The sequence below is a fragment of the Amblyraja radiata genome, chromosome 34 (genome assembly GCF_010909765.2).
Source record: "Amblyraja radiata isolate CabotCenter1 chromosome 34, sAmbRad1.1.pri, whole genome shotgun sequence".
In the NCBI taxonomy this organism is placed as follows: Eukaryota; Metazoa; Chordata; class Chondrichthyes; order Rajiformes; family Rajidae; genus Amblyraja; species Amblyraja radiata.
Genome location: NC_045989.1, coordinates 26,415,922 through 26,440,622, shown reverse-complemented (window position 1 = coordinate 26,440,622; position 24,701 = coordinate 26,415,922). Strand labels below are relative to the sequence as shown.

The 24,701-nt window shown below is 42.0% G+C and overlaps 2 protein-coding genes across 6 annotated transcripts in view; one reads left to right on the top strand and one right to left on the bottom strand.

Annotated features, from left to right (window-relative positions):
* Positions 1-17,309, bottom strand: part of asb7 (ankyrin repeat and SOCS box containing 7) — a 30,379-nt gene extending 13,070 nt beyond the window's left edge. For 3 of the 4 annotated variants that reach the window (XM_033050370.1, XM_033050368.1, XM_033050371.1), the window contains exons 1-2: positions 13,314-13,606; positions 5,003-5,273 (exon numbers count right to left, since the gene is read on the bottom strand). In XM_033050370.1, coding sequence (XP_032906261.1) covers positions 5,003-5,213 — 211 coding nt within the window. In that variant the 5' untranslated portion in view covers positions 5,214-5,273; positions 13,314-13,606. Of the gene's footprint in view, positions 1-5,002; positions 5,274-13,313; positions 13,607-14,370; positions 14,377-17,298 lie in introns of those variants that run through there. The other variant, XM_033050369.1, reaches the window with a different exon arrangement.
* Positions 13,661-23,187, top strand: lins1 (lines homolog 1). 2 transcript variants are annotated; one of them, XM_033050366.1, is made up of 7 exons: positions 13,661-13,711; positions 14,487-14,918; positions 15,826-15,915; positions 16,531-16,672; positions 16,785-17,399; positions 18,985-19,177; positions 22,182-23,187. In XM_033050366.1, the coding sequence occupies exons 2-7, from the start codon at positions 14,532-14,534 to the stop codon at positions 23,038-23,040; spliced, it is 2,286 nt and encodes a 761-aa protein (XP_032906257.1). In that variant the 5' UTR covers positions 13,661-13,711; positions 14,487-14,531; the 3' UTR covers positions 23,041-23,187. The 2 variants fall into 2 exon arrangements, with proteins under 2 accessions (XP_032906257.1, XP_032906258.1); XM_033050367.1 differs by lacking the exon at positions 13,661-13,711 and adding an exon at positions 14,042-14,100.
* The last annotated feature ends 1,514 nt before the right edge of the window (positions 23,188-24,701 follow it).

Genomic DNA, 24,701 nt, shown 5'->3' with positions numbered 1-24,701 from the left:
AGCTGTCACAATCTAATTATAACTGCACCCGATCAATTCCTGGATTACTCCCCGTACCTGCGCAATTCCCCTGGGCCGCTGGATTGTGATCCATAGAAACAACTACAGGAGGCAATTTTCATTCTATCTAGCCCATTGATGCCGAGCACAAGTGTGACCACAATTGCTTAGTTAACTGATATCAGCCAACTTACCATCAATTAGAAATCAAACTGGTTATTTCTATTCTGAACATTATTAGTTGTAACACAAGGAACTGCAGATGCTGGAATCTTGCAACCTCGTATAACACAGCGGGTCAGGCAGCATCGCTGGAGGACAGGGATCGACAATGTTTCGGGTCAGGACCTTTCTTCAAACTGAAGGAATTCTGTGTTCTACTGTACGAGATATCATTATCCAAAGCCTTTAACTCTAAAGATATTTGTTTCATGTGATTTACTGTAACGAGTAATATACAGGACTCACTGTGTTTGTTTTTAAAGTATTTGCCCACAAAGTTTCATTCATGTACAACATAAAAATACTATAAACTACCAATAATGGTAGTGGTCTTTAATCCACTGAAAGTTTAAAATGCCACAATTTTTAAGTGGTAACTATTGATTTTTGGACTAGCAGCATAAAATTTATTGAACTCTCAACAACTTTTCTATTCTTGTAGAAATCCCAACTATCTCCAGGGGAATGTATGCATTGCCTGAGATGCTCAGGGCGTTCACTTGTCTTTCACTCCACCTAATACTCTCATGAAAACAAAAAATGAACAATAATCACTGAGTGTGCAACACACCAGGAAAATAGGAAATTCCTTCTTGCGAAGGCATAAAATTGCATAACACTTTATTTCTCAAATGTCCTGACGTGTTTCTCATAGAAACAAAATAACATCGATAATGCAGCCTCCAATGAATTGATGAACCGTTTGCATGGGCCCAAATCTTCAGTGTTTTTCTGAGAATGCAGATGGGACGTACCTTTACCATCTCTCCTGAAAGTGCAAAATGTGACCATTGAGGCATCTGCCTCAAGCAGATATCCAATTTATAGAACAAGACTCCAATCCACAGGTTTCTGACTTGGAAACTTGCAATTAGATGAAACTAATTTGCTGCCTACACATGGCATGCAAGTTAAAACAATTTTTTTAATAAAGTCCCGATTGGTCACAATTTATATAAATTTACAGTTGCTACATCAGAAAGTCGAGACAAAAGCAGTTTTCTTTTTTATACTTGATATTATTTTCTTTATTATTACTTGAAATTTGTTTACAAATACATTGCAGAGATGTTGCAGTAATCAGTGCAAAATGATCAGCTTTAAAATGCAAGGCGTTCATTTCAGACCATGTAAACCATGATTACATTATTACAAATATCAAGAATAGCACCACATAGGAATTTTGAAAAGTGATCTCAAAGTGACCATCCGCTTCACTGGGTAACTCTGCCACCTGTTGCGTTGTTAAAACCATCAAAAGAACAAGGAAACAAATCAGTCAGGAATACCATATAACACTTCATGGTAATGTAACATGTTAGAAGGCTGAAACAAAATCATAAAATGTCACTAAGTAATGCAGCGTTAATGATCTGGAGAATGTGAAGGGGAAAAGCCATTATTTTATATTTCAAAAAGTAAACTTTATTCAGAATAAAAAATATACAAAACAAAAACAGTGCAGAAATCCTGAATACATTGGTAAAAAGTACGAGGTTTCTGGCTCAATGCTCACTGAAATTTATCAGTAAAAACATTTAGTTCTTTGAGTCTACATTTGAGTCAAAACGGGTTCATATCCACACAATGTATCTCAAAGTAATCTGCCGACAGATAGACAGAGTGCTGGAGTAACTCCGCGGGTCAGGCAGCATCTCTGGAGAAAAGGAACAGGTGCCGTTTTGGGTCGAGACCCTTGTTCAGACCACCACTGTACAGCTGAAAGTTTAAGTAATCAGAGCTGCATTTCAATCATGTGCTATAATCATTGCACAAGGATCTGAAAAACAGGGTGGGAAACATTTTTTATGCATAGTCAGTATTTCCCATCTCACTGCTGAAGTATTGTGCACTTGGTAGAGATCGCAATGCCATGGATTACAGTGGTAATTATGATTTCACTGCTCCTGAGGATATGCATCTTTCTGCTGGAATAGTTCACCATCTCCTAAGTGCTAACAATGCTCCCCTTATACAGTCAGCTGTGAGATGAACAGTGGATGCCAAGGAGGGATATTTCCCTGCCAGTCTTCTTCCTTCTAACTATCTCGCTCTTGGTTGGCGCGCTTCAGTCTTTGCATTGCTTACTCTGGACCAGCTGCAGACCTTGGCCTGTCACATTGTGCAGCACCGTAGCAGTCACAGCAAGGTCTCCACATCTTCTTAACGTGCACTGCAGGGTGCCCCAAGCTGATGAAGGCAACAACATCATGTGAGAAGACTAATCATGCTCCCCACTTCTATAACGGCTGAGCGGCTCCCCTTGCAGCTGCACAGCTGCTTGGTTGATGAGTGCACTCGTGGCAGTCTCCATCAAAGTAGAGTCACCAAATACATGTTAAGATTTAAATTCTTATTAATCTTAATTTTTATTATTTCCTCCCACATTCCAAAGTGATGCAGGTTTGTAAGCTAATTGGCCTCTGTAAATTCCATCTAGTGTACAGGGAGTGGATATGAATGTGGGATAACATAAAACTGATGTGAATGGCTGATTGATCAGCATGGACTTGGTAGGAGAATATTTCCATGGTGTATCTTTCAATGAAAAACAAAAGTTGGCATGAGATTTTTTTTTAAATACCTAAACAAGTGAAGACTTGTAACACTGTCAGGTGGTGAACTATTTGATTTGTTATTTAAAAGGGGAACTGCACAAGCATTAGAAAGAGCACAGGGTCTCACAGAAGCAAACCCTTCAGCCCACCATGTGTATGCCAGCCAACAAGATCTTATTATATTAATCCCATTTACTAGCACTTGGTCCTTGGCCTTTTAGATCATGACTCATCTTGGTTTAAACACTGTGAGGGTATCTACCTCGACCACCTTCATGAACAATGTTCCACATTGCAACCATCTTCTGGGTAGGAAAACATTCTTGCTCAGATCTCGAGATGTCTCGTTCCTATGCTTAAACCAATGCCCTCAGGTCTTGGACACCTCTGCCATACCCTCATAACTTTGTATATGCAAAGTCCTCTAAGTGTCATCAGTGAATTTATAGCTGCCATTGGAGCAGTGCTTGGTCACATAGCCAAGGGTTTAAAGAGAGTTGAGCAAAGGGCTAAGCATACGATGCAGGTGCACCTGCATAAATGGCCAGTGTGGAGAGGATGTTGTTACCAGTCCACACTGATTGAGGATTGAGATGAGGAAGTCAATAACCCAGCTGCAAAGAGAGCTCCAGAGGCCCAGGTGTCAGAGCATGGAGGGGATAATAGTGTTGAACACTGAGCTATAGTTGATGGATGTGTGTATCCCTGATATCCAGTTGGTCTAGAGCAGAGTGAAGAAAAGCCAGTGAGATAACATCAGCGGTTGTGGTGATAGGCACGTTGAAGCAGTCCAGGTCATTTCTGAGGCAGGAGTTGATTGGCGGCATGGCATTTCATTACGGTGGATGCAAGTGCTTACAGTCATGGATTCAGTAACTGTTCTCTTCTTGGGCACTGATATCAGAGACGACCTTTTGAAGCAGATGGGAACCTCAAACCACAGAAGTAAAGGGTTGCGGATGATCTTGAATACATTGAATAACAATCAAATCTGCATAGTCTACACTAAGCACAAGGCTTCCCAAAACCAACCACCTACCATATGTGATGGATACTCAATAAGGGAATTTTACTTCCCACTCTAAATATCAAGAAGTTTAGTTGGGAAGAAAATTAATTTCCATCTTTCTCATTCAATTTGTAAGCTGCCTCTCAACATCTTATCCATTCATAGGATGAGTATCAATGGCAAATGCAAAGTTCATTGTCAACCGATCTCCCTGAACTAAACAGCGCTCTGCTGACCTGAGTCTCATGCAGGACAGGATTGCACAAGGGCAGCATATTTCTGTCATGCAGCACATTGCTGAACCAGATATTTTTCATCACTCTGGTTGTGTCTCGCTTACTGATACGGAGATTAGGGTTTAAAAAAAAAAAACAATGCCTATTTAGTTACTTGAATTTAAATTTCCCAGCTGCATTGGCGACATTGAACACACAACTGCAACTCAGATACTGGCCAAACAATTTAGCAACAATACTCTTGTACTATTCCACTCCATTCTAAGGCCTTACATTGCATCATTCGCATATTGTCACGCCAAAGCAAGTATTTTGCTACCATATAGTCCACAGACCGCACAGAACTGAAACAAAATCCAGGCAAGACAAGAGATGTTTGCTTTGGTACCAAATCAAATTGACTGCTTGAGAAGGTGTATAATAACTACCAGTTAGACTAATGATACAATTATAATGTAGTATAAAATCACCCATGTTATCTACAAATACCCTCGATTAACAAAAGGGATACATTCCTGGGAGATTGATTTATTAACAACATTTTTCAAAATTGAAAAGGCTGGGTGAACTTCATCGGAGATTTTTGGTACAGTGTATTCTTGAGTGGAGAGTGATGCACTGTTATAGCAAAAAAAGACGCATGAATTGACACCACTTACCCAATGATTACAGTAAATGGCATTACGCAAGAATTGATAAATAGTACCTTCACAAATTGAGGAAGTTTGCTATATTTTTTAATAAGACTTCAAATCCCCATACTTCCATATCATTCAATACAATCCCTAAAGTAAATTGTAAGGTTGCTTCAAAAAAAATTGCCAACACAACATAATAATAATTTCAAATAGCAAAACAAAAACAATTCTTTGGGATAAACTTTTTGTAATACAGTACATTTTTTAGAATACTCTTTGGCATAAACCAGCAACTGCAGTTCCTTGTTATAACAGACTTCATGTGCTTCTTTCACTTACCTCCGTGCTCTAAGAAGACTCGAACACAACGTTCCTTGCCTCTGGCTGCAGAGAAGTGCAGTAGTGTCCATCCGTTAGCATCTCGACCATTAGGAGAATAGCCTTGCTCCAACATCTTGCGCACTATATGAACATCGCCAGCTGCCACAGCATTTTGGATTTGCAGTTCTTGCTGCAGTTCTGGATTTCTTCTACAGTGGTGATGGAACATGCTAGTGAGTCACGCCAGCACTATAGATGCATGAGGTCAATGTCGTAAACCTTCATCAAGCTTCAACAAGGATGCACAAATTAGTTCATTGTAATGACAAGCTTCATATCAACTTGAAAAATTAAATCCACTAACATAATGTACACTTAACTAAAATAGTGGTAAATCCATCAATCAAAGCACAACAGCGTCAATGTTCCCAAACCTGTTTCAGGACTGCGGGTTTTACTCAAATCAGGTACTAAAAAAAATTTGAAAAGGATCTTCAAGTGACATAAAATCTTAAAGTGCCAATAAAATCTTAAAATGACATAAAGTGTCAATTTCTCCATTTGAAGACTAATTTCAAGCAGTTTAAAGCAATCTTCATGTTTGAAGAATTTTCCAGGATTTTACAACCCATGCGCCCTTCTCAAAAGTTACCAATTGAAGGCAGTCCATCAATAAATACCTCACTTCAAAACCAGCTGCATTTATAACTGGTTTCACATTTCACTCCTCTTCTCACAGCCTTTTGTCTTTACATATCTGTTGACATGACACATTTGTATTTTTATCCACCCTTTTGCCAATCAAACCCTCTCCCCTCCACCTGTATTCACCTATCACTTTCCAGGCTTTGTTGTGCCCCCATCTTTGGTACCTACAGGCTCTAATTATTGGGGGGGTTTGTGGAGAGGAGAAAAAGAATGCTGCTTTATTCCTCTATAGTCAACTCAAAATTGTAAATTTTAAAATTGCAGTACATTTACTAAAGGATTTAACATCTATAATAATGGTATAAACTTTAAAATCATACATTTAAAAATGGAATGTATTGATTGTTTTCTGTTTTTGGTCGAGTACTAACATTAAAGTTTAGATTCCATAAAACTTCAATTGGAATAGACAGTCACTCCTCTGAGGACGTAAACTAAAGGCACATTCTCCAACTTGACCCAGTGACAACCAGCAGGCAAGGCCTGGAGAATGCATGCAGAACTTAGTGAATGAGATCCCAGAATGGATCATTAGAAAACCATAAACATAACAAGAAACCGAAACTGAACTGTCAAATTACAGCCCTATAAATGTCTTAATTTTGAAAAAGAGTTTGGCACTATATGACAAATATTATTATAAAACTCAAGGCACAGTTAACTACAAATAGGTGACACTATTCTGAGACAGACATCACATTTAATAAATTTGTTAGATTTGAGGATTGCATAGCCAGTAAAATATGTTTTAACACATCTTGGATTTCAGGTAAAGTATTTGACAGTGTTCCATCTGACAGATTACTGCATAAAATGTCAACCTTTGATAGTGTAGAGATGGGATGCGGAATGTTTGGCAAAGCAGTGAGCTGTGACACAGAGTGAAAAGTCTGATGGGTTGAGTTTTAGTCTTGCTCTACTGGTTGTTGTTAGAAACTATAATTTTTATAAATCAATATCCACAGCTACGTTGCCTAGAATTTGACAAGATCTCAGATGCAGGTAGGAAATGATCAATGCACGCTAATGTACAGGCGTCTCGAGAGGCTAGGCCTGTGGTTGTACAGTATAAAGAAATGCTGGACACAGCCAACAGTGGGAAAAGTAAGATCACATTGAGGTAAGGATGGACAGGGATTTAGAACTGTGTGTATGATGTCCACAATTAGTTAGAAAGACTGGCAAAAAGCAGAAATATATAGTCAAGAACACACTTAATAGCTGAAGAAAAAATTTAAAAATCTGTTAACTATAGTGCTGCCGCAATTTCAATTTTAAAAGGGTTTTGTTATTGGAGATAATACTGACAGAGGCTCTTGAATTGAGTGAATCAGTAAAGTGTAAATGAATTTACAAAGGGTCGATTGCAATGGAACTCTATTTTCTCTGCAAAGAAATAACATGCATAATTTTACCATTTTTGATAACATTTATGAGCAGTTTGAAGTGGAAAATGATGAAGTAAGGCTGCAGGGAATTACAATTAATGTAAGTTTTATTGCTTGATTATACTTTTTAGTGCCAACTATCATTTAAGACAGATGGTACACAAAAACGCTGGAGAAACTCAGCGGGTGTAGCAGCAACTATGGAGCGAAGGAAATAGGCAACGTTTCGGGCCGAAACCCTTCTTCAGACTTAAGACCGATGCATTGATTCTTCCCAGTGCATCTTAATGAACACCAGCAGACCACAGGAGTCTAAACAGCAAGATGTTACAAGTTGTACTGGCATCCAATACATCCACACTCAAAGCACACCCACACCTGGCATGTACAGTGAGAATAATGATAAAATAGAAAATGCTGAATGAGCCCAGTATTTCCAGCATATTATTTTTGAATCTTGATTTCACTATCTGCGATATTTGAGTTTCCAATAGGAGCCATCCACTGCAGGCCGTCACTGGGTTACAAAAGGATTCTGTTCCTGAGAATGGTTTGGAACCCAAAATATTTGTATGTTAGAAGTGAACAAAAATAGGGAGTGAGAGTGGATGACAGAAACTACTGTGATGGGACAGCGAGCAGGTGTGGGAAGAGCAGCTGCTTGTTGGCCTCCCTGGCTCAGTGAGTGAGCCAGACTGTTGAGCTTGACCCAGCCAATTGTTGTGCTGCGCGGAAGGGGGGAGAAGGTGATGCTGATGCCATCCAGCAGAAGATGCCTGCAGCTCTGCAGCAGACAGCAAATCCATCCCCATTCATCGCATTAGTCTCACAAATGCCCAATACCCCGCTCAACCCCCAAATAGGGCGTGCTCTTATCATTGGTGAATCCATCCCCATAGGGTCCTCCCAACAGCTGCCAGTGGCTCCAACTGATAATTCCCATTAAAAACAATTGTCTGAGCTGCATAGAGCTGCAGTCAGGCTTCAACTGTACCGGCCAACTCTATTATGGTTTCATAGTATTCATTTATTGACTTGTTTGTATTATTTTATAAAATATTATATCTGTGCATTGCATTTACAGGCCTGCTATGCTGCTGCAAGTAAGAGACCCATTGTCGGTACATATGATCATTAACAACCAAGAGGCTATAACCTTGCAGATGACAAAACTCAGAATCAAAGTAATAATAATAATAATGGATGGGATTTATATAGCGCCTTTCTAATACTCAAGGCGCTTTACATCGCATTATTCATTCACTCCTCAGTCACACTCGGTGGTGGTAAGCTACTTCTGTAGCCACAGCTGCCCTGGGGCAGACTGACGGAAGCGTGGCTGCCATTCTGTGCCTACGGCCCCTCCGACCACCACCAATCACTCACACACATTCACACACAGGCAAAGGTGGGTGAAGTGTCTTGCCCAAGGACACAACGACAGTATGCACTCCAAGCGGGATTCGAACCGGCTACCTTCCGGTCGCCAGCCGAACACTTAGCCCATTGTTCCATCTGTCGTCCCGAAGTAAACATTGAAGATGAAGATGAAACATTGAAGATCATGGGAACAAACTACACGATATCAGAGGGTGCAGTATACAGACATTTCACAGAAATATCAAATACTGTATTACGCAGGGAATTAAAATATGAAATAAGAAATAAATGACATACCTTGAACGTTCAGAAAGAGAGATCTGAAATTTTAAGTTGAACAAAGCTTTTCACTGCACCTCAGTACGATAATAATAAACCTAAACCTAGGCAGTATGCTAAGTAGGCAAAGCTATCTATAAAGGCATATGGGATACTAGACTTTATGAAGAGCTCAAATTACTTCCAGACTTCAGATACTGGAATCTGTAGCAAAAAAAAACTAACTGCTGGAGGAACTCTAGATCAAGCAGCATCTGAAGAGGTAAAGAGAAGGTTGAAATTTCAGCTGAAGACCCTGCATCACCATCCTTTCATCACAGATGCTGTTTGATCTGTTCCTTCAGTAGCTTGCCTTTTGTTTCACCGTACTGTTCCATTGTATCTTCTGCAAGTTTAAAAATTGCAGCTAGCTGTCCCATATCCAAGTTATTATTATTTATTTAAATTGGCTATAACACTGATCCCTGGAAATGTGACTATTCAGCTTGCTCCAAAGCAGAAAGACAACCATTCTGTTGACTATTACTTAGCCAACTTCACATCCGTGTTATCAATATCCCTTTTATGCCACATGCTGCAATGTTCTGAAGGAGCCTGAAGATAGACACAAAATGCTGGAGTAAGTCAGCGGGACAGGCAGCATCTATGAAGAGAAGAAATTGGTGACGTTTTGGGTCGAGACCCTTCTTCAGACTTTGTGAAGGAGGCTGGTGTGCAGCATCTTATCAAAAGCCTTCTGGAAATCTACGAACACCACATCAACTGCATTATCCTCATCAACTCTATTATCTCATCAAATAACATTATCAAATTGGGTAAAATCAATTTGCCCGTTACAAATCCAATTGGCATGCCTTAACATTTCCTTCCTTATTCGAAAATAACTTACGAAGAGAAAACTTCAAATGGAAAAATCATGAGGTTTTGGGTAAAGAACTTGAATAAACATTTTTTTCAAAGAGTTATCATAAACATCCTATGATTCAATTTCCTACTGCTCTGCTACTTCATATTCTAGCTATGTCAAAAATTACATAAACTATTTTGGTCAAAAATTTAATTGCATAAAAAGCACACACAAGGTGTATTCACTGGAGTTTAGAAGGATGAGGGGGCTCTTATAGAAACATATAACATTATAAAATGACTGGACAAGCTAGATGCAGGAAAAATGTTACCAATGTTGGGTGAGTCCAGAACCAGGGGCCACAGTCTTAGAATAAAGGGGAGGCAATTTAAGACTGAGGTGAGAAAAAACGTTTTCACCCAGAGAGTTGTGAATTTGTTGAATTCCCTGCCACAGAGGGCAGTGGAGGCCAAATCACGGGATGGATTTAAGAGAGAGTTAGATAGAGCTCTAGGGGCTAGTGGAATCAAGGGATATGGGGAGAAGGCAGCCACGGGTTATTGATTGGGGACGATCAGCCATGATCACAATGAATGGCGGTGCTGGCTCGAAGGGCTGAATGGTCTCCTCCTGCACCTATTTTCTATGTTTCTATGTTAAATCAAAAATGCATTTGAAAATATAGTTCATGCCTTGAAGTGAATGCAGTGCCAGTGAACACTGGGACCACGGTTTAACATACGAGGAATGGCTGCATATATTTAGTTCGTATTTTTTCAAAAATAGAACATTAAGGCATGACTGAGTTTAAGACTTTAGAAAATCTTGAAACGACAAATAAATTAGATGCACTGGTGGATTATCCAGAATGAAGGGATATCATCAATTTTAAACTAAGCTAATTAACAGGTAAATCAGAAATTATATTTTCATATGTAAAACAAAATCTGAAATTATTTCCTCTCAATAGAGTGCAGGCTTCTGGACATTTGCAGCATTTAAACCTCAAGGCCAATATATATGTGTTAAGCAAGGAAATTTAAAATTATTTTGTTTTATTTATTTTTCACTATTTATGCACATCAATAGCTTTGCCAGCATTTATTGTCCATCTTAAACTACCCTCGAACTGGAAAGGCAGTTACGTCAACACTAACCAAACTAGTCATATAGAGATAAGAAACTGCAGGAGTTGGAATCTTGTGCAAAACACAATGGTGGAGGAATGCAGCGGGTCAGACAGTAGCTGGGAAATAAATAGATGTGCGGTGTTGTGGGTCGAGACTCTTTTTCAGACTGATGGGGCCTGACCAGTCTGCAGAATGGTCCCGACCCGCAATGTCGCTTGCTCATTCTCTCCCCAGATGGTATCTGACCTGCTGAGTTCCTATAGCATTGTGTTTTGCTGGAGTCATATATAGGCCTGACAGAGTCATGCAGGGCAGAAGCAAGCCCTTCACCCACCATATCAATGCAGACCACCGAGCAGCCGTTTACAATCATCCCATGCACCAGTATTTGGTCCATAGTCTTCCATGCCTTGTCAATCAAGAACTTACCTAGATACAAATGTCTCTGCCTCCACCACACAATCAGGCAGTACGTTCCAGATTTCAACTACCATCTAGGTGAAATAAAACCTCCTTGGATCCTCTGTAAATCTCCTGCTCTCCTCTTCCACCTGTGCCCTCTTGGTTTGAGACACGACTGCTATGGGGAAAGGTTTCTTACTACCTATCCAATTTATGTCCCTCGTGGTTTTCTTTACATCCGGACCCCACTCAGCTTCATCTGTTCCAAACCAACCCAACCTAACCGCACTATCCTGGCAAATTAAACGCTCTATACCTGGGAACACTGTGGTCAATGTCATGCACATTCTCGTGGCTACTTACATCTTTCTTGCTTGATGACCAGAACTGCACACAATATCTCAGCAGTGGTTAACTAATGTTTTGTAAAGTTGTATATTCGATAGCCCAACTATTGAGGGCAAGTATTCCATATGCCATCTTCATTACCTTATCCACCTGCACTGTCAACTTGAGAGATGTCTGGACACACACACTGAGATTCCTTTACTTCTCTAGATTCTGAGGCTGAAGACTGTCATGGACCAACAATGTTGATGTGTCAAGCAAAGCAGCACCTTGGAAGATCGAGGAAATTCAACATGTCTCTGACTCTTACAAACTTCTGCAGATGTACCAGAAAGCATACTGTTGGGTTACATCACTGCTTGGTTTAGGAACAGCTCTGCCCAAGACCAGAAGAAATTGCAGTGTTGTACATGTAACCCATCATCACAGACCAGACCTCTTGCCGTTGACTTCATCCACAATTCACACTGCCTCGGAAAAGCAGTCAACATAATCAAAGACTCATCCCACCCCAGTCATGCCTTCTCCTTGCTCCCATCTGGCAGAAGGTACAGAAGCTTGAAAGCGCCAGACTCAGGAACAGCTTCTTCCCCTGTATCAGGCTTCTGAACACAAGCTAGGGTACAGTCTGATTCACCTCTACCCCATTGCAGACATTGGACTTTGTCTATGGAACTGAAGCGCTACAATGCTGAAAACCATATTCTGCACTCTGTATCTTCCCCTTTGCTCTATCTTTGTACTTATGTTTGATTTGATTGTAATATGTACAGTATTATCTGATTTGATATCATGCAAAACAAAACTTTTCACTGCACTTCAGTACGTGACAATAATAAACATTAATTTTAATTTAAACATAAAACCCTTTATTGTGTAATCTTTTACCCCCAAATGCATTACTTATCAGAATTAAATTCCATTTGTCATTGCTCTGCCCATCTTACTAATTGATCATCAAAATACTGCAGCCCAAAACTTCCCTCCTATCATCACACTTATCTGCAAGTTTACTAATCATACTGCCTACATTCATAACCAAAGCATTGATGCAGACAGCAGTAAAAGGTCCCAGATTGATTCTCGTGATGTACTCCACTGATCATGGATACCAGTACTATTTTGTTTGAAAGTGCAGCTTTACCTGATTATTCAAAATTAGTTATTTTATCACCGATTCTGAAGATAACCTTGCACTCAAACAAGAACATGGGGTTGATTTAAAAAAAGAGTGAAGGGAACATTGTCTGAGTCTGACAGCAATGGTTAGAGAAGGGCCAGGGGTGAGGATGAAGCACAGGGGGGAGGGGGGTGGGGGGGAGAGAGGGGGAAGATAAGGCAGGGGGACTGGGACAGGGACAAGGCCTCCCAGGTGCGGCTGCTCTCCCTCTCCACGCTGCGGCGGATGAGCGGGACCCCCTGCCACCCACACACGCACACCCAGACATGGACACCCACCCACAGACACGGACACACACCCAGACAGACACACACCCAGACAGACAGACACACACCCAGACAGACAGACACACACTCAGACAGACACACACCCAGACAGACACACACCCAGACAGACAGACAGACACACACCCAGACAGACAGACACACACCCAGACAGACACACACCCAGACAGACACACACCCAGACAGACACACACCCAGACAGACAGACACACAGACAGACACACACCCAGACAGACAGACACACACCCAGACAGACAGACACACACCCAGACAGACACACACCCAGACAGACACACACCCAGACAGACACACATCCAGACAGACAGACAGACACACACCCAGACAGACACACACAGTGACAGAGCCTCCACCCCCACACTCACATTCCTGCAGTAGGCCGACCTCCCCGCCGCGCCGCGCCGCCCCGCACCATGTCCACAGTCCGCACCGGCGCCGCTCCTCGCCCCGGCCCTGGTCCTGGTCCAGCGCGGCGCGGCTGGCAGCGGGAGGCGAGGCCTGGCCTAGACTAGGCTGTGGTGTGGTGGCGAGGCGAGGCCTGGGCTGTGCTGGGCCCTAGCGGGCGGGCGGGCGGGCAGCAGCGGCGGTGACGGCGGCTACAGCGATATCCTGGGCAACCTGTTGCTGCGGAGCCATGACAGGCCCACCGCGCATGCGCCACCCGGCCAGGACCACGCATGCGACACCCGCCCCGCCTACCCTGCGCATGCGTCACCCGGCCAGGGCCACGCATGCGCTGTTCCGGGAGAGCGGTGGCGGGAAGGTGAGTGCGCGCGTCCGTGAGGCGGGGAGAGGGGGATGGGAACGGGGATGAGGTGAGGGGGATGGAGGGGGAGGGGTGATGAGGGGGAGGGGTGATGAGGGGGAGGAGGAGGGGGAGATGGAGGGAGAGGGGGTGATGAGGGGGAGGGGTGATGAAGAGGAGGGGTGATGAGGGGGATGGAGGGAGAGGGGGTGATGAGGGGGAGGGGTGATGAGGGGGAGGGGGAGATGGAGGGAGAGGGGGTGATGAGGGGGAGGGGTGATGAGGGGGATGGAGGGAGAGGGGGTGAGGGAGGGGTGATGAGGGGGAGGGAGGGGTGATGAGGGGAGACACAAGCAACTGCAGGTGCTGGGATCTGGAGCCAAACACAAAGTCAGTGCTGCAGCCAGGTACACGCACAGCACAGGTTGTTTAGGGAGATGTTTACCAAACGTGGGCAGGTGGGACTAGTGGAGATGGGGCATATCGGTCAGCATGGACCACATTGTTTTACCTCTATCTTTGTGTTGTCAAATGATGTAACAAACATACATATTATTTCAATCTCTGGGTTTTTCTCTCTCTCGTTTATCATATTATTTATTATGATTACATATTCTGTTGGGCTGCAGCAAGTAAGAATTTCATTGTTCTATCTGGGACATAGGACAATAAAACACTCCTGACTCTTGATCACAAGTAAATCAGAAATAACAAGTCTAATCAATGAACTCCTACATCATCAATACTCTTGTTTGTTTTGATGTTACACTTCCTTTATCTTTTCTGTTCCTAGTTCCAGCTTGAATCCTATTTTGCGATGGTCCTCCAATGAAAAAGAATGATGGAGAAATGCCTGATATATCACCGTCAATTCTACAGTGAGATGTTGGCTGGAGAAAAGCCCGGTAAAAGCAGTCATGAACTAGCAGTGTTCCTTTATCCTGATGTGTGTGAGAAAGACTCCATCTTTTCCATAGAAATGAAGAAAAGTAACCAGGTATATAATTTCCATGGGGACTCAGTGTCTGTAGACAGTCATGGCACACTACTAGATCACCATTCATCAACAACTGAAGGTCAGAATGAAATGTTGTTGCTTCAAATGAACATGATTCACCTGCTGAGTTCCAAGCTGTATTCTGAAATACCAAGAGAAGATGTCAGAGAAACGTATTTGAAGACCATAACAATACTATTAGAAGATATGGAAATTATACCTAAATTGGTGAGTGTTGATCGATACTTAATATTGATCTCTTTCTCTTTGTAGCACAGAAACAAGGCTTTCGGTCAAATTAATTACAATAATGCTCCTTTATCCTGTGACTATTTAGTTTCTGCTTAAATGCTATTTCAACCATCACAACTTGTTTGATTTTCTAAGCATCATAAATAAAAGGCCACATTTCTCCTGAACTCATCGGTTACTTTCTTATATTCACTGCCCCTAATTTTGGATTTGCCAATATCTCTCCAGCTATCATAAAACGCCTTGATCTTAAAGATTTCCAGTGCATTATACTTGATACCTTTTCTTAAGGGTGACAGGCTGTTCAGTCTTTGTAGATAGCTACACCATCACAATTCTGCTTATAAATCTTCCTGCACTTTCTCCTTGTAGTATGGAGGCCAGAGCTGAATACAGTACTTTTAAATATTATGTATTATATTGTAATTACTTGAATAATTTATGATCTGAAATGCTGACCAGTTTCTATGTATAGTTTCTGAGTGTTTTGTTAACCTGAAGAAGGGTCTCGAATCAAAAAGTCACTCATTCCTTCTCTCCAGAGATGTTGTCTCCAGCTGTTTGAGTCTCTATCTTCACTATCATATGCCTGAAGTTTGTCCTTTATTAAAAAGCTGCTCCCTTTATTTTATTTACAATCATCAATCTAAATCCTTGCAAGAAGATTGGGCCCAGTTAAGGATCGTAGAAGAATGAGAGATTTTAAATGAAAAGATAATTCCGTTGAAAATTAATTAGGCTATGAATTAAGAATTAATCAAGAATGAAAACAGAAAAAGTGTCAAAATAATGTAGAAAGTGAATTATGCTATAGATTTGCACATTTTTTTATTATTGCATTCTTGGAATAATCTAAATGATACCTGATATATTCTTTCCCTAGGCTCTCTTGTTTGGCTGCCAAGATAAGTTGTTGTCTCACATGGCAATGAAATGTATTGCATCTTTGATTCTGGTTCAGATTTTATTTACGGTGAGTTTATAATGACAGGAGCATTTTGCTATAAGACATGGTTGAATTGCACATCACCTTGATATACATGTTTAAGAAAGAACTGTAGATGCTGGAAAAATCGAATGTCGACAAAAATGCTGGAAAAACTCAACGGGTAAGGCAGCATCTATGGAGCAAAAGAATAGGCAACGTTTCAGACTGAACACAGTACTTTTAAATATTATGTATTATATTGTCATTACTTGAATAATTTATGACCTGAAATACTGACTTGGGTTTCTATGTATAGTTTCCGAGTGTTTTGTTGAACTGAAGAAGTGGTCTCGACCTGAAACGTCGCTTATAGCCTGGTGGATTTGTGGTGTAAGGGATGTTACAGCATGAGGTTTTTTAATGTAGGGCTAGGTGGAGCAGCAAGGTCCATCAGAATGGAACATTACATGGCAACATAGGCAGGCCCATCTTTCGCTATCTTAAATTAAGTAGAACGTAGGCAGGCCCATCTTTCGCTATCTTAAATTAAGTAGGAACGGTGCAACAATGCAGCCTGAGAATGTGTCCACCATGCTGTTTAGGTTTAGGTTTATTATGCCAGTAAATATTAACAATAGGATTCATTTGTAATACTTTTAGAAGCTGCCCATTGATAGTTGGATGAACAGCTGTCTGGACATTCTGTCCAAAGAGCCTGGAAGTCAGCAATCAGCTCATTGGGTCCAAACTGTTACAGTGATAGTCAAAGACATCTTGAAGGGGAAATCTCAGGACAAGACAGGTTAGTAAATCCTTGTGGCAATACAAAAAATCAACCCAGTAAATTATATGTGTTATGTTTAGGGCAATGCACGGTCTTCACTATAGTCTCTGAAATGTTTTCATTCTCCTAGGTACTTTACAGAAGCTGCTCATCCCGATGGATACAGCACTCCATAACCTGTATCTCTTCACCTTTTCCTCATGTCGTGGTGGCAGCCAAACAAGGGGAGATTTTACACAACCTGATGATGAAAGTGTTGCTACAATCAGCCAGCTTGCTGTTGTACATTCGCTTGAAGTTATGGTTGGGATTCGAAACCATCTGGAACTAAACCTGTCTTGCCTAAAGATATTATATCTGCATACCCCACTAGTACTTGATTTTGTCACTTCCTCTGCTCAATACTTCATTAAGAAGAAGCTGATTTTGCTGCTTAAAATGTGTATGCTTGGCCAGGCAAGTGATGATGCCTGCAATCCCTGCCATGCAAGTTCTCAGCAAGATAGCCACTTACACGGTGACTTACTGGAGGTATCTTTCACGTTGCTACAGGCTGTGAGTTTGGGATGGTTAAAGCGGATTCCTGTGAATCCCAGGCCATGTCTCTTTGGAGGCAGTGAGATACTCGATGTAGAAAATAATACTCCTGGTCCAGACATGGTAATGTTGAGGACTGTAAGCCTTATATTTATCAAAGCCATGGAGATTAATCTGAAGAATACAATGGACGCAGTGAAAGATAAAGGTAATACATTACTTCTTATTCTTTAAATTACTTGGAAACTTTAAGTATATCATTTGCTGTGTGCTGATGTCTGACATTACAGAGTAAATGAAAAAAAGGTAATTGTAATTTAGAGATAATATGAAGGCTTCAGGAAACTTAAAAGAGTTGCAATAAGGGAAATTATTTTAAATCACTGAGTTGGACCACACTGCTACAGCAAACAATCAGCAGTCACTACAGGTATTAGTGCAGTAAATCAAATTGAATAGCTTAAATATTGGAATATTGCATCCAGTCTGGTTGCCCCATTACAGGAGAGATGTGGAGGCTTTGGAGAGGGTGCAGAGGAGGTTTACCACAATGATGCCTGGATCAGAGGGTTAGCAGGAAATTGATTTGGCCTTAAACAAAGGGTTCGATTGTGATTGGATTAATGAGTTTGGAAATAGTGCACTTATGGGCAGGTCAACTGTCCTCTTTAGTTTATCTGATGTAAGCTTTGTGAATAGAATACCGGTTTGTTGTTAACAAACAAGGAACAACACTGATGAGGCAGTTGTTGGAACTGCGCAGAGCTCTGAGACACATCCTCAAAATAGTAAATGGCAAATTAGTGTAAACATGTTTTGGGAAATTACTTTGGAAGGAAGGACGAGGAACTGCATACCATGGAAAGTTGCAGAATAAACGGAGAACAAATGATTAACAAGAGAGTTGATATCTCTAAGAATATGAGAAGCAGGAGTTGGCTACTTGCCCCTTGAAACCTTCTGCACACTCAACACCTGTCCTGATCTAGACCACCACGTTGATATCATTGTCACCATAACCCTTGATTTCCCACAAGGTCCAAAAATGTGTCTGTATGATTATGCCAATACTCATTAACCCCGTCTTTGTACAACTCTACGGTACAGAAGTTCAAGGGTTCACAATTCTCTTGTCATCTTATTTATTTTATTCTGTAACTATGCTCTTCATATCTGCCGTCATTGCCCATCAGAATTTTTAATGTTTCAATGAAATCATCACTTATTCTAAACTTCATTGGGTATAATTCCAGCCAATTCAACCTTTCTCCATATTATAACACCTTTATCCCAAGTATCAACCCGTGAAGTAGGAGTGTCACAGTGGTAGAGTTGCTGCCTTACAGTGCCTGAGACCCAGGGTTGTACCTTCTCCCCGTCACCTGCGTGGGTTTTCTCCGGGTGCTCCAGTTTCCCCTCACACTCCAAAGATGTACAGGTTGTAGGATAATTGGCTTCGGTAAAATTGTCCCTAGTGTGTGTAGGATAGTGTTAGTGTGCGGGGATCGCTGGTTGGCACAGACTCGGTGGGCCAAAGGGTCTGTTTCTGCGCTGTATCTGTCTAAACTATAAACAGTAAAAGTTTGTCTGACATACCTGCAACTGCAGTGTATTATATTGCTGTACAAAGGTTGAAACCAGATACTCAAATCCTTACAACTATGGATCATCTTGCCTTCTTCATTCTTTAATTTAGTATAGTCGCCCAAGAAGCATTGCATTTATTTTACAGATCTCTGTAATGTAACATGGCAGGATTTGAAGTAGTAGTAAGTATACCTTGATGTTTCCAGGCTGCCTGAAGAATGAACTCCAGTCATGTCTGTCTCAGCTGATGCTGTTTCTGAAGATGCATCTCCAGGGCTGTGCACAGTTCCAGCAGCTGCCTCATCCATGTGCCTGGGTTTCCTTTGTCTTTGTGGAGCAGGATGATGATCTAGTAGAGGTTGCCAGTGCACTACTAACCATCTATACACACTGCCGAGGGTTGGTATCTCCTCTTGTGTTAACCACACTGCAAACTCAAAAGTTATCAGTTTATTATTCCCCTCATTGACTGAAAGTTGTATTGTGTTGGTGTATTAAGCCATATGTCCGTCTGCTGCGGAATGTCAGGCACCCATGGACACGCTGCTTCGATGTTGTGTTCACTGTAACTAACTGCAGAATGGGTCCTTCCCCAGAGTAAGTGTCACGCTGCACATATGGGGAGGCTTTGACTTTGACATTAAATACCAGTCATGTTAGTGACAACCATATTATGAAAACATGTCTGTTTGTAAATGTTTACCATCATCAGTCATTATTCTCTTATTGCAGTTGCCCAATGACTTTAGCCAAGTCCACGTGCTTCTCTACTAATGATTTCAAAAGCTAAGAAAAAGGAGCAGCAGTAATCCATACACGTTTCCCTTCCAGCCCAACCCAAACCCAAATCATTGTTTGGACCTTAATGCCCTAGTTTTGGACAATTTACTTGCCCATATATTCAATATGAAATTCTCTCATAGAAACATGGAAAAATAGGTGCAGGACCAGGCCATTCGGCCCTTCGAACCAGCACCGCCATTCAACATGATCATGGCTGATCATCCCCAATCAGTATCCTGGTTCCTGCTTTTTCCCCATATCCCTTGATTCCTTTAGCCCTAAGAGCTAAATCTAACTCTCTCTTGAAAACATCTAGTAAAGTGGCCTCCACTGCCTTCTGTGGCAGAGAATTCCACAGATTCACAACTGTCTGGGTGAAGAAGTTTTTCCTCATTTCAGTCCTAAATGACCTACCCCTTATTCTTAAACTGTGACCCCGGGTTCTGGACTCCCCCAACATCGGGAACTTTTTTCCTGCATCTAGCCTGTCCAATCCTTAAAGAATTTTATATATTTCTATAAGATATCCTCTCATCCTTCTAAATTCCAGTGAATACAAGCCCAGTCGACCCATTCTTTCATCATATGTCAGTCCCGCCATCCCGGGACTTAACCTCGTGAACCTACCTCAATAGCAAGAATGTCCTTCCTCAAATTTGGAGACCAAAACTTCACACAATACCTCAGGTGTGGTCTGTACAATTGCAGATGGACCTCTTTGCTTCTATACTCAACTCCTCTTGTTACGAAGGGCAACATGCCATTAGCTTCACTGCCTGCTGTACCTGCATGCTGTGTGCTGGCCATGGATAATTTATTTTCATAGATAGGGCAGCAATTCCTTTGCAACTCTGCAGTATGAAGCTCTGAGTTTGTGAAAGTGGTTTATTCTTCCTTTCAAGGAACACATTAGCCACAAACATCCATTACAACCCACAAACGCACAGCTATCTTAATTATACTTCCTCCCAACCTTACTCCTACAAGGATCCATCCCATTCTCCCATTTCCTTTGTATCCATCTTACTGTTGTGTATTTTTTTAAATGTAAATACTGGTTCTGTTCTGTTCTGTTGTTTTGCACAATCCCGCAGGCATTGCAACTTTCATTTCACTGTACATCTTGTATATGACAAATAAAGTTGACTCCGGAAGTGGCGGCGCTGTTGAACGGCTGCGGCTCGTCTGCAGTCCGTCTGTCTTTACTTTTTTGTTGTTTTTTTTGTTGTCTTGTTTTAGTCAAATTTTAGTTATTAGGTTGTGTTACGTGTGGGGGGGGCTGAAACATGGTTTTCTGTCTCTCCCTTCAGGGGAAAGCGACTTTTTCTGTCGTATCCCCCCTTCTCTGCCTCCGTCTGCGCTGAGGCCTAATGGCGGAGCTGGCGGCCTCCAACTGCAACCGACCTCGAGGCTCCGGAAGCAGAGTCAGCCAGGACTTACAACGCGAGGCAAGCCGTCTTCGAGCTGCGGCGGCGTTCCAGTGGCAGCGGCACAACTCGGGGCTGAGACGGCGCTCCGGTGAGGGCGGCCCGGCTCGGGGCTGAGACGGTGCTCCGGTGAGGGCGGCCCGGCTCGGGGCTGAGACGGTGCTCCGGTGAGGGCGGCCCGGCTCGGGGCTGAGACGGCGCTCCGGTGAGGGCGGCCCGACTCGGGGCTGAGACGATGCTCCGGTGGCTGAGGCGGCATTCTGGCGGCGGCGACCTGAATCCGGGGCTCGGCCGCGGGCCAGTGGACGACATCGTCACAGGTTGGTGCCTGTTTTCCGGAGCTCCCGTGGCAACAGCTGCGTCCTCTGGACTGGAGGGCGGCAGCTTCGACCACCCCGGGCCGCGGAGCTTGAACCGGCTCGTTCACGAAGCTCGGTTGAGCCGCGGGACTGACTACCATCGCCTGGTGGGGTAACAACATATCGCCTCAGCGCAGAGGGAGAATGAGGAGGGAAGAGACAGTGACTTTAAGACTTTTGCCTCCATCACAGTGAGGAAGTGCCTGGTGAACTCACTGTGGTGGATGTTAATTTGTGTTTATTGTATGTTTTGTTGTTTATTATTATTTGTATGGCTGCAGGCAACGACATTTCGTTCAGACCGAAAGATCTGAATGACAAATAAAGGATCTAATCTAATCTAATCTAATCAACTTGACTTGACTTATCATGTTGGTCCAGTGATGAGACAATCCACGCAGGTCTTCCTGAACCTTGGCTTTCCCTCTAGCAGAGTTGCCAAACCCCCTGCTTGCACCACTGCATCTCTCCTTCTCTTCTTAGACAGGATGGAGTTCCCCTGGTCCAGGCTTTCCAACCCTTCAGCCACATGTAACAGATTGACTGGTGCAATTTCCATCAGCCTATCCTGACCTGCTGAGCATTTGCTATTTTTATTTCTGAGTTAGTGAAAGTGCTTTTAATAATGCAGTATCATCTTGTCAGCAATTCAGAAAACCGGAACTAAACCCAAATGATCTATACTCCACCATTATGGACCACCAGTGTTCCACCATTCAGACCACGATTCCAATCACTAATGTTTATCATATTTTGATAACTGAAATATGATTGGAAAGTTTGAACTATGCAGTAATTTATTTGAAGGATTTCATATCCCTTTTCTCTCTCCAGATTTTTGGAAACAGATGCTCAGGAAAATGTAGCAACCTCTCAAGAAGCCCATGGACAATGGTTCAATCCACATTGTATCTTCCTGCTGTTGTTGAAGAGTTTAGCATTTGATCATCATGTCTTGCTGGATTTTCTGATTTCCAGTGAAACTTGTTTCCTGGAGTACTTGGTGAAATATTTGCGTCTACTCCGGAAGGACTGGCAATCCTTCTGTTGCATTTGTGCTCAGTTTGATGCTTCCTCAGAACCATTTTGTCCACCACCTGATAATGAAGTTTGCAAGAACCATGTTTTCACTGCTGAGATCAAGCGAGACAGTGAAACTCTTGGCGAAGGTTCAAGAAACACATTTGTGAGCCCTCAGATACCATGGCCTTCTCCACCCAAGGAAGAGCCTGGCTCCAGCTGTGATCCTGACCTCGTGGTGAACAGTAAAATGACCCAGTTACTGAGGCTGGTGGATTATAACACCTCGGACAACTCTGATAGTGATGACGGGGAGACCACCTGCTTGAATATTGGCAGTAAAGGTGATGTTGAAATGAGTAACAGCGGAACAGCCGATAAGATAGTGCAGCAGAAGGCACAAACAATGGGGAACATCAAAAATGTAAATACATATAGTTGTGAAAAGAATCCAGAAATGGAATTATCCTTGGAAGGAATGTTGAAGAAATTCATAGGGTGTTTGCGTGAGTTGAGGAAAACCATTGGGCGATTGCAGGGAAGGGGTCTGTTTCCATACAATGCAACGCCGCTGCTAAAACTGCTGTTGGATATTGAGACATGCAACCAATGCAAGCTCAGCATTACCATCAATGAAGGAAATATCACAGATGATTCAGGCAACAGTCTTTAATCCCTGCAAAAAACTTGCCTTTTATATCACGAAAATGCACATTTGTCAAAAGGTTCTGTAATATTTGTACCATAATTGCATTGTGTTTGTGTTTTATCTATTTTTGGGAGCAAATTAATAAATTCACCCTTTATTAAATTGTTTACAGTCTCAAAGCATAATGTGCCATGGTGGTCAAAAATCTCAAATCAATTCATGAGACGTGATGGCGCACACACACACACACACACACACACACACACACACACACGCGCATGCTGACTACCCACGACAGTCAAGAGAGTCCCAGACACACAGTGTGTATATATACACACACAAACTCACAAGTACACTAACATATATATACATACACACACACGTACACACATAAAACAAAGTAGTGCAATAATAATAATAATAGTCTATGTGGTGCAGAGCTTATTTGAGGTTGTAGTGTTTAATAGCGTGATGGCTGTAGGGAAGAAGCTGTTCCTGTACCTGGACGATCAGTCCCTTGCCTTCGTTAATACAGAGATATCCTGTCTCACAGAATCTCCTCCAGTGACTACCCTTATAGAATGCAGGGGTTAGATTCAGGGGTTAGATCCGGGGGCTTTGACCTCGACTTCGGGAGAGGAATGGAGAGCAAGGGAGAGACAAGACTTTGCCTTCCATCACAATGAGGAGGAGACTCACAGTGATGGATGTTTGTGTGAATTGTGTTGGTGTGTGTCTTGGTTCTTTTCTTGTATGGCTGCAGAAACCAAATTTCGTTTGAACCTCATGTGAGGTTCAAATGACAAATAAAAGGTATTGTATTGTATGGGGAGAAGGCAGGAGAATGGGGTTCCGAGGGAGAGATAGATTAGCCATGATTGAATGGCAGAGTAGACTTGATGGGCCAAATGACCTTATTCTGCTCCTATCACTTATGACCTTATGATAATGCCTTTTGAGAGCCCCCGTATATTTTTTACTCGATTCCCTTTAAGGTGAAAACAAATACAAAATATTTAATTAACTTTTTAACAATGTCCTTATACCACTTGATACCTCTTCCTCTCTCAGCTTCAAAGGCACTGATATCTTTGCTGATCTATTTTTATTACATCTGTAGAGGCTTTTACATTATATGTCTGTACTTTTTGCTAAGTTACCTTTTCTATTTTTTTCAATGTTTTCATTGTCCTGATCTTGTGCAGATTATAAATTCCTCTTAAATCTAATGCTCTCTTTAAGTATAATTAACTGCAAATGAATTATTTTTAAAACAGATTTTTTCATTTTAGTATTGGAGATTAAAAGGGTTGGGAGAAGAGGCACAGAGAGTTTAAAAAGAGCAGGAAGAGAAGATTAGAGAGTTTAAAAGGAGCAGGAGCCCTGGTCCAGATAGTGGAGACTGAGAGAAGGAAGAGGCTCTGCCACAACCTGTTCCTGTCTTCTGTGCCAAAGTGTGACATCACAGGACAGCAGACCGCTGAGTTTCTCCAGCATTTTTGTCTACCTTCGATTTTAACAGCATCTGCAGTTCTTTCTTAAACAAGTATTCTGAACATAACCAATGTGCTGGTTACAAGTTTGAGGGAAGAACTTGTGTCAAATCTTGCTTCCTGTAATGTGATGACTAGAATTGTGCACAGAACAACAACTGAGAGTGAACCAGTGTTTTATAAAGTTGTAAC